Here is a 10163-nt window from a genome sequence, read left to right on the forward strand (position 1 = left end):
GCAGCAGCTAAAACACACACGTGTTGTTTTCTATTGCAAGTTAAATAATGTCTTACCTTGTGCAGGACAGGGGAAGAATAAAGGCTAAAGGTCTGCAGTCCTGAGCGCCGTTTCATCCAAATGAACATTTCCCTCTTGAAGCCTCCTTCTCTTCTCTCCTCGGCTCATCCTCTGCTCACATGTGGATTGTGTGGATGTGTATTGAGGCTGCAGACTTGCGTATTCGGCTGTACAGCAGCCGAGGCTTATCCTCCCTGTCAACTGATTATTGCTCCGCGTTACAGACTCCATCAAAAGGTGACACTCGTGCAACAAAAAGACCCGCGTGCTTGTTTTTTTTTTATGAGGGAAATCTAATTGTGGAGGGTGAGGAGGTCAGAGAATTAGCTGTATTCATATAAAAGAGAGGAGTGTTTCTCCTGTGTTTGTTATTGAGCACATTTTGTAAAAACAACACTTGGGACTAACTGTGATTTATTTCTCCTCATTATAATCCCCTGGAGAGATGACCTAAGGCCTCTTACAGCATGACTTCAGCCATTTCACCGAGTTGCCACAATTGCTTAAATATTCTGTTGTATTTAATTGAGACAAGTTCTTTTAAAAGAAACGCCAACAACGTACATTGTAATCATTTTGAAGCTGAATTACGCGGAGCTCAGCCCACAAACCCAAAACATGGCCCTATTTCTTTCTCTTATTTTCTGCGGGGAGCGTTGCTGTGTTTCCTCCCCGGCTTCTCCTCCCTGCCTGCAGCCGGGAAGCAGCACTCCTTCCCCGCCTCCTCTTCCTCCCAGCAGTCCGCCTCTGCCCACATACCTCTGTATCTCTTCCGTGCGCGCGTGTTTGCTTAAGCTTGTGAATCATAGTTTCCCTAGAAGGCATGTTTTGTTTTGCTTCATAGCTTTGTAAAAAAACAAAACAAAAAAGTAGTGCCAGAATATAAAAGAAAGCAGCGATGCAAAGGCAAACAGACGCATGAGTCAGTCAGGTGGCTTGCGTAAAGGAGATTTAGGTTTGTGGGACAGAAAGCAGAAATGTTTGCTTTAAAACTATGACCGTATTCCCTTAAAAACACACTTTTAAGTTTAATTTAGATCTAATTATATCATATTTTTATACATTTGTGAAAATTTAAAATTTTGGCAAATGCATTTTTCTAAATTCCGTATTAAAGCGTTAATTAAATCAGATTTACTGCTTAAAATGTGGCTTGTTTTCTAATTATCCCCTTCAGAGACGTGACTTCAAACACAGAAAAAACAACCCTGATGGACTCTCGTCATTGTTGTGTGGTCCAACTCCTGTTTGTTGATTCCCGTGTTATTTCAAGCACCAGTGAGCAGCCGGGGCTCTGTGAGCAGCAGACATGTATTCAGCAGTTAATCTGACGGAGCATCTCGCTCTTCATGCTATGTGTATTGGAGCGGCCCATTGTTTTCCTCTATAGATTAGCCGCACAAGTAGCTCACATAATCGAAAGGCTATAGACAGACTGTCATTGCTTTACACTCCGCTAACACACTACTAACACAAAGATTCAATAAAAGTCCCCCATCAGAAGAGTGTTTTTCAACAATATATTTACTTCCATTAAATAAAACACAATAGTTTTTTTGGATGTTGGAAAAAAAAAAACATAATTCCGTACCAAATAGTATACACAGAGCAAAAACCAAATAATCTGTCGCAGGAACATTTTTGATGCTTCTTCTTCTTTTTTTTTAATCCAGAATTGCTATTCTAAATCGATATTCACACAGACATTAATAATAAATTTATAATATGTTAGAAACACACAACTGGTGCGTTTTAGTATGTACATTCCCTTTTGTTTGCAAGCAAAACATGATTCCTTTTTAGGGTTTTTTTTCTTCTTCTTCTTCCACATGCGTTGATAAGTTGAACCTGGAGAGGACTGGAGGGTTATAGCGCATTCGCTTCGACAAACAGGAGATGAGAAGTCAAATATATATACAACCTTTTTTTTCAGTCAACAATTAACGTCCAAAAATCCACCAGAGAAAGAAAAAAAAAATAACACCCTCGTGATGAGAAAATGAAAACAGGCCGTTTTGACTGCGAAGAAGGCCTGCGCTCATCAAAAGGGGAATAAAGCGAAAAATCTCCCGTTTCACTTGGACTCCGAGCTGGAGTTGAGCTTGCTTCAGTGGTTCAGTCTTCTAGTGCCCTTTTTTGAAAAATGAAAAAGTAGTTGTAGTAGTCTCTTGTTCCTGTGGCCGGCTGTTTGTAATTACCCACACACTGCAAAAAATGACCACCATAACAAACCATTTGGGCTTTTTACCAACTTCACCATCAGATTTTTCCCCCCTCCAAAATAAAAGTATCAACCGCGAGGGAATAATCTCCCTTTTTTTGACAAGTTTGGGAATTTTCAATGAACAAGTGGCTGTAATTTGAATAAAGTCAGAATAATGCAAATCACACTCAGACTAGGATTTAAAAAAAATGCCATATCATCAAGAAAATTCCCAAAATGCATGAAAAAGGTACAATTATCTCCCCGCCAGACTTGCTCACTCCCTCCAGAGAAAAATAACACTTAAAGCGCCGCTATCAGCCCCTATAATGACGTGCTAAGGTGGTTATTTTTTGCAGTGCAGGTAGGTATTAGACGGGTCTGTCCACGGCGTATTGGCAAGCGCTCAGATTAGTGGCTGGATTCTGCACACTGGCGTATCCAAAACTCGAGTGCTGCTTGGCTTTCAGTCTCAGGCTGGCCAGGCTGGAGTTACAAGTGTCCCTGTACACGTAAGGAGGGGTCGGAGGCGCGTAGGGGCACGCCGGCGTGGGCACCCCCGAGTTGAGGGACGGGTTACTGAGGTTGTTCAAGTTATTGAGGCTGTTCAGACTGGAGCCCGGCACGCCAGTCACCGCCGAGGGCACCATGCTGGAAGTCATGGAGGATATGGAGTTCGGCGGCGAGAACATGGTCTGCGAGGACAAGGGGTTGACATTCATGGAGTTGAAGAAGGGGAAGCTTTTGGTGGATAAGGAGGCCGACGTGAGGCCTTTGGCGGCCCAGTTGTTGTACGTGTAGCTGGGGTACATGTCCTCGTAGGGCTGCATGAGTCCATTGAACTGCGGGCCGAAGCCGTTCTTGCAAAGCTCGGCTTGTTGATTTCTTTCCCGTTTCCTCCACTTGGCTCGCCGATTCTTGAACCAAACCTAAAGCAAAGGAAATAAGAAAAAGGTTAGAAATATATTTTTTTAGTATTACTTAATATGTTAAAGCATCTATATGTCTCACGTTGCCTAATCTGGAAGAAGTTCTTAATATCAGAAACACAATTTTTTAATTTTGGGTCAGAATTGAAATTTCGCGCAACATTTAAATAATGTCTGTAAATCCAAAAATCCCTGTAAATCTTTGCGTCCCTGTGCAGACAATTCCTGGGCTTTGATTCCGTGTTTATCTGCACAGAATACACACTGTGCTGTCACTGCACCATCTTAAAGTGGAGAGGATGTGTATTCCTCTGCGCGCTGACCTTAATCACACAACACCAGGGCGACAATCGCAAAATACAAGCTTTGCACCTCTTTCACACGAACAGCAGAACACGACTGGTATCTGCCACTGACAAATGTCAATAGCCTCAACTGTTAACGACCTAATCATGTTTAATTACACACAAAAGGCGTATAAATGATTAATTTCTGTCCTATTTTCATATGAAATTACTGAAAAGATTAAAATGTGCCGAGAAGCATAAATTAGCTTTTGCTAAAGCTGTTTATTTTGCATTGTGTGCAGAGGATTGGAATTATTTTTAGCCCTAATAGATAAACACATACAATCCAGTGAAATTGAGCTTGAAGCATCAGTTTATTTAAACAAGACTCTGATTATTTGTTTTGCATCTGAAAACTGTGTCAAACGTTATTTTCAAGGAACTACAAGCCTCGCGTAAAGTTTGTGTCCGTGCGTAAAATATTAGGGTATAATATATTTGTAGGTTAACCGGACAGTTGGCACACATTACCCGAATTAAAACACAGGAATTGTTTTTGTATGCACCCAGGGGAGTACTCACCCTGACCCGGGCCTCTGTGAGGTTGGTCCACACGGCTATCTCCTCCCTCGTGCTCATGTCCGGATAGCGATTCCTCTGGAAAGTGGCCTCCAGTTCCTGCAGCTGCTGGCTGGTGAAGTGAGTCCTCTGCCGCCGCTGCCTCTTCTTTTTGGACGGGTCATCTGAGGAGTCGTCGTTTTTATTTTGGATCTTTTCTTTTTCTGTCAAGAGGAAAGAAGTGGATTGAGTCAGGGCCAGGCGGATTAAGGCCTGTATGCTTTAGAAAGAGAGAGAGAAAAATCCGGAATCCATAACACTGTTGGGAAATGGATGAGCTGCTCACAGTCCTCAGCGAGAAAGAAATGCTCTACTAATTCATAAAATAAACCCAAATACATTCCTCCATGTTTAGAATTTTTTATTAAAATGTGAGATTATAGTGGACTTCTTGTTTTAATCAGACACTGAGGATATATGTAAATGCCTGACTAATTCCAGTTGACACAAGACAAGCTGTCTTTCATTTACATAACACAGAAACTTTTCACTCCTTCACCACACACGGGTCAGTGTCAAAACTAATGATCTGTGCGTAAATTGACAGCTGTAATCGCCTATTTGCATGCATGTAAAACTCCGTTTACGGCGATCATCTTTTTGTTTGATATCAAGACGACATCTGCGGCGCCTTGCTGAGAACATCTGCACCCAAGGCGGCTCTTACCGACAGACTCCGGGCTGGACGTGTCCGACACCGTGTGCACTTCTAACCGGTGTTTGGAGTCCACAGTCCGCTGCAGCGGTTGTAAACTAGAGGCCATCGCCAGAGCCGTGTGGTGCGTGGAGGCAAGTTTATTCCCTGTTAGGTGGTGATGGTCTATGTTTAATGGATCCCTCATAGAGTTCATGGGTAAAAGATCACAAAACTGGCTGTCAAACGCAGATAAAGTCCTCTTTAGTACAGCAAGGATGGGCGGAAAGTCCGTCTGCGGAATGTGTTCAGTTCTCCAAAAAAAACGCACAGCTGAGCGGTTCCTTCCTGCGGTTCCCTCTTTCTGGTTTAACTGGAAAACGCTTTAAAATAGACCACTGAGTGCTGCCATAGCATCGGCTGTAAACAGCGGCTACCTCGGCTGACTATCAGAGTGACAAGGACAGGTAGGTGATATTAGATCCAGAGGCATACACGCACTACACCGCTCTGTGTTCATTTCAGCTGTTGCCTGCATGCGCACTGCCTGTCCAACTGCGCCTCTCTCTAGACCTCCACGTCACCATGGAGCGCCCGCCCATATTCTCTCTGACAGGCACATCCATGTGGATATGACGGTGGGAGCAACCAACCGGAGCCTTCAGAAACGAGATATGTGTGCCAATGTGTTTATGCCGGCACTGGCGCTTATTTTTTCTCTTCCAAATAAAAGCATGTAAAGAGAGATGGGACGCACGGTGTACCCGCGGCGCTCCGAGCTGTAGTTGCGCAGCAGCCCAAGACCAAATAAAAATGAAAATAACACAGTTTGGCCTCATTTTATGAGATGGGTCCAGTGGCCCAGTAAAACGATGCCGTTCTATTGATACCCAGGCTGAGCCGCGTGCTCGCAGGCTCTGTCACCGCAGTTTACTCAGGGACTCAATGTGGATAAAGCGAGCCACCGAGCGGATTGTATTGAAAGCCGTATGAAAGAAATATGCACAGTGCAAACACAGAAACCCACTACAGCACAGTGATTCTTTGAAAGGAAGAACATTCAAGGAAGAAAATAAATTGAGCTTGAAAAGGAGGGATGTGCCAGCCTGCTCCAAAAGTGTCTGTGCGCACTTGTCAACTGACGCTAACTGCCAGACATGTGCAGTATGTTAAAAGGAGCACATGTGCAGCTGGTGCAACGCATGCACGCCTACATGGGGATGCGGAATGTTATAGTGTCTTATATTAATTGAAGACAGTGTAGTATCAGGAAGTAAAGGCCCTAGCGTTACTTCAAAGACAAACAGAATATAATATTTTTTGCAATCTGCACAGCTGGATACTTTTCAGTGCATTTCCATCTGAAGGTCCAAAAACGTGACCAAACTGGCCCAAAGTGTTTTACTGCCCTCGACATCCCCGCGTGCAGCCTACATACGCAGGGGAAAAAGCATCGTCAGTCATACTACTTGTCAAATGAAGCGCTCCTCCTGATCTTCACCGAGTTAAGGTTCAAATATCCATTAAATCAACCCCACCACGCACACTCAGTTTGTTGACGACGGATTACTTTATCTGGGTGCTTAACTGGATCTCCCTCCGCACTTTGCGTTTGGACCCCTCAGCCAGCTCTCCCGTAGTGTTTTTTTTTAATCTGATAAGTCTCTCATTTGCCTAAGAATTTTTGAAGGAGGACTTTTAATGAGTTTGAGCTGATATGCCGGCACATTTTTTAACCTCTAATTCCCCAAAGATTGTGACGCGTTCAGGGAAGGTAAACACGTTTAATCAAATGAGAGTTTGGTTTTCAGAGTGGGAGATTGAGGGTGGAGAAATGTCAGCTGGGTAACAGGTGACTGAGGATGGACTGATAGCAGGAAAAGTGCGCGCTGATTACTGCGATTAAAAAGTAAAAAAAATACCTAAAATATCCTTAATACTCTGGTTATTCACAGCACCACAATTAGGTCATAACAACCCTCATCATCAGCATCATCTTCATCACTTAATCACACACTTCCCATGTCCACGTGGCCAGGCGGACGCCCCACTCAGCCAGCACATTTGGACTTGGCGATGTTAAGAAGTTACTGGGCTAATCCCGTGAAAGCCCCTGATATATAAATACCAGCAGACCAACCATAGACTGTATGCAACACACACACACACACACACACACACACACACACACACACACACACACACACACACACACTGAGGGAGGGAAGAGGCTTCTTTATAAAAAACTAGGCAGCCAATCGCCTCTCATAAAGAGCAATAAAACCTTGTTTGGATGCTCTCTGCGTAATTAAATGAAGATGATGCATGTTATAAATAATAGTCATTCATGTATAATTTAATAGTAGTGGATTCCCTCTCATAAATACACGATCTTTGACGGATAAACAGTCAATCCTGCCCTTCAAACGGTCACTTAGAGCGAGCTTTAAATGGGGAAAACAAATGTATTATTAGGCCTATTTCAATAAGTAATAATATTAATGTACATTATATGAAATATAAATGTTACATTTGAGAATTACAAGGTTTTTAATAAAAATGCCATTAAACCAAATCTTTCCGTGTCTTCGGTTTTTTTTAATTCCCAGCAGCGAGCAGCGTGTTGCTCCTTTCTCCCTGCAGCCGTATTGTAATACTAAACTTGAAGTGGATTATCGCTTTCCTCTTCATTTCTACCTTCTGAATGCTTTATCTCTCTTCTGCGGATTACTGCGCGCAATAGGCCTCCGCCATAGAGGGCCATTAATTAGCAATTCAGTCAATATAGGGGGAGACGACAAGGCTTTTTACATAGGATTAAGGAGACATCAGATTCCTCCATTAGTATATTCCTGCTCACGGATGGGCTTTCATTATACTTTGAGTTTTCCCCGGAGTCAATCCTACAAGCGCTGCATATATTACAGCAACAACAGTGTACGCCGCTGCTGTGTCTATATCTTATTATCTTATTATTCTTAATCAATGGTCGTTCACACTGCGCTGCTCCGAGGCTGCCCTCTGTCACACAGACCCATCAATGTCGGCTAAACGAAACAGAATGAGAGTTATTGGTTATTCATTTAAGACCCTAACTGGACCTGGTGTCATTTCCCCGCAACAGTGGAGAATAATTAATAAATCCCAGACTTTGTCGAGAAGGGATTTCCAGCTATTGTGCAGTCTCTTGTTGGGTTTATTCCTAGATGCGGTTGAGGAAAACATACGGAGAATAGATGGCTGTAGATTTTAAATCTTGTTTTTGTCGTAGAGTAACGATGGCCTCACAGCGAATGTTTAATTAAAGGGTGAAAGGATATGTTACTGGCCACATATATACATTTTTAACTGCAACTAATAACATCAGTGCCGAGCTGCCTTTCATCCTCATCAACACTCATCTGATTGTCTGTGCGCCCTGCAGTTCCACGTTCCACCACCAGGCGTCTCTCTAACACAGCAAACAGACTGATTCAACAGCAGCGTCTCCACACTGACGAGCAAAGAGGCCAAACGAATCTGTGCCTGTACTGAACATATCTTCACAAAAACCAGAGACATACACTGCAAAAGTAAAACTAAAGCGGCTTTCAATCATCAAATTAACAGCAAGATTATTTTGGACGTTTTCTTTTAAATGAGCAACCCACCGGAAGTTGCTGAGCAGCAATTTTCCGGGGAAATAAACGTTCTTTTGCCTTTTTAAATAGAGATGTTGTTTAAAGAAAACTCAGAAAACTACAAGTTGATGTTAATACGCTCGTTTTTAGTTCACTTATTTTTCAGTGGGGTTGTTTGGGACACTTCTGAAGAATTAAAAAAGCAGTAAGTAAGATGTAATTAATGTAAAAATCCTGTTAAGCTTCAGCATCTATAATAAAATTCCCTTTTAAAAATCAAACGTATAAAATAAATAGAACTTCCCAATTTAAGATATTAAAAGTCCAAAAATCAGCTTATTTTAAAGAATGAGTTCGTTGATCTGACAGCACTGAATCGTCCTACATTGACACACGGATCAGTTACTCACCTATTTGCGCGCAGGTGGTGGCCAGTTTGCGGCAGTGGGAGTCCATTATGGCAAATCAAGGAAACCGCTTCTGTTCAAAACAGACAAAAGAGCCATAATTAACCTTTAAGACCAGTAAACAACAACAACAACAACCCCCTGTGATGTCACTATCACAACTATTCCACCTCTGGAGTCGACATAAGACCAACCAGGACAGCGGTGTGATCAAAGGATTAGTGTTAAATTGCAGGAAAAAATGCTGGTGGTCTCAGAGAAAATATTTCACATAGGTGCTCAATCAAACCCGACACTTAACGCGTTAAAATGAGCATGCGCAGAGCTGATATAATAATAAAGGGAATTTATAAAAAGAATGATGCAAACATTTAAATCTAATCTCACTCACACACTTTCTGTAAAATGCGTAATTCACAGATGACTTTGATCTGCACCAGGAGAGAACTCTACATTTAAAATGACATTTATATTTCCAGAAAACCTCACAGATCTAAAAGTTTAAAAAAGAAATTGGGGGAAAAAATGACTAATGTCATTAATTTGGCCGTTTTTATTTCACACAAATCAAAGACTAAAACGTGATTTTACGGCACGTCACGTCTCGTGATATTTTCCCCTCGTGTTGGGTGAGTCTGTGTACAGTCTGAATAACGTGTTTTGCACGGTTCGGCTCTGGTGTTGTGCTGCAGCCTGCAGCAGTTGGAAGTGCAGTGATTCCGTAGTAAAATCACGGGATTAGAGTCTGATTGAGATGTCTGTCGGTGGGATATTACAAAATTCATTATCGCAGCCCTTCTACTACCTCGATATGAAGTTACACAGATGGGGTTTTATTAGTCCAGGCTCACACTGTTTGCTTATGATAATTCAAGTTGGGGGGAATTTGCATGCAGTCATGCTGTTAACCATTTTCCTCAGTTCCTCCCTTCACCTACTCTCCATCATCTGCGAGGCTTTGCTTCTTCTTTAATTCAAAAACATGGAGATATTGGAGGTTAAGTTTTACGGTGTGTACCTGCACAACCTTTCTCCTCCTCCCTCCCCTGGATCCCCGCAGCAAAATGAAATAGCGGGGGTCACGCTGTAAGGTGGGAGGTTATTGCACGCGGCCCCGTGTTATCTAATCAGTGAGATTTAATGAGGGGTCCCTACAATATTTCAGCCTTCCTGCCTGGCTGCTCCGCGGCCTCTCAAAGCAGCTCCCTCTGTTATTAATGCATTTTACTCTGTTTTATTTTAATGTTTAAAAATACGGACACATTTTCTACATCCAAGGATTTTTAAAAATCGATTCAGTTTAATCTGTTTTTTCCTTTCAAATTAAAAGCACGTCATGTATTTAAAGTTACAGGGGGAAATTAATTTAAAAATGTATTTTATTTAATAAATTAAATATCTAGCC

At 42.3% G+C, this 10163-nt stretch overlaps 1 protein-coding gene across 1 annotated transcript; it reads right to left on the bottom strand.

Moving 5' to 3' along the window:
- Positions 1-1593: 1593 nt before the first annotated feature.
- On the bottom strand, positions 1594-5115 carry pitx2 (paired-like homeodomain 2). The gene is made up of 3 exons (XM_069669830.1): positions 4765-5115; positions 4062-4261; positions 1594-3192 (listed from the first exon to the last, which is right to left on the bottom strand). Exons 1-3 carry the CDS (start codon positions 4946-4948, stop codon positions 2635-2637), a joined length of 942 nt encoding a protein of 313 aa, XP_069525931.1. The 5' UTR covers positions 4949-5115; the 3' UTR covers positions 1594-2634.
- Between the last annotated feature and the right edge of the window lie 5048 nt (positions 5116-10163).

Source organism: Semicossyphus pulcher, unplaced genomic scaffold (assembly GCF_022749685.1).
Source record: "Semicossyphus pulcher isolate SPU_LCO1_2020_fin unplaced genomic scaffold, fSemPul1.0.p SCAF_2, whole genome shotgun sequence".
Classification (NCBI taxonomy): domain Eukaryota; kingdom Metazoa; phylum Chordata; class Actinopteri; order Labriformes; family Labridae; genus Semicossyphus; species Semicossyphus pulcher.

What these genes read in the sequence shown, in the direction of transcription:
- pitx2 (XM_069669830.1), bottom strand. Translation starts at nt 4,948, where the DNA reads ATGAACTCTATGAGGGATCCATTAAACATAGACCATCACCACCTAACA. An exon ending in GTCCAGCCCGGAGTCTGTCG is followed by an intron (nt 4,262 to 4,764) that starts GTAAGAGCCGCC and finishes TCCTCTTGACAG; the next exon opens with AAAAAGAAAAGATCCAAAAT. An exon ending in TCACAGAGGCCCGGGTCAGG is followed by an intron (nt 3,193 to 4,061) that starts GTGAGTACTCCC and finishes CCTTTGCTTTAG; the next exon opens with GTTTGGTTCAAGAATCGGCG.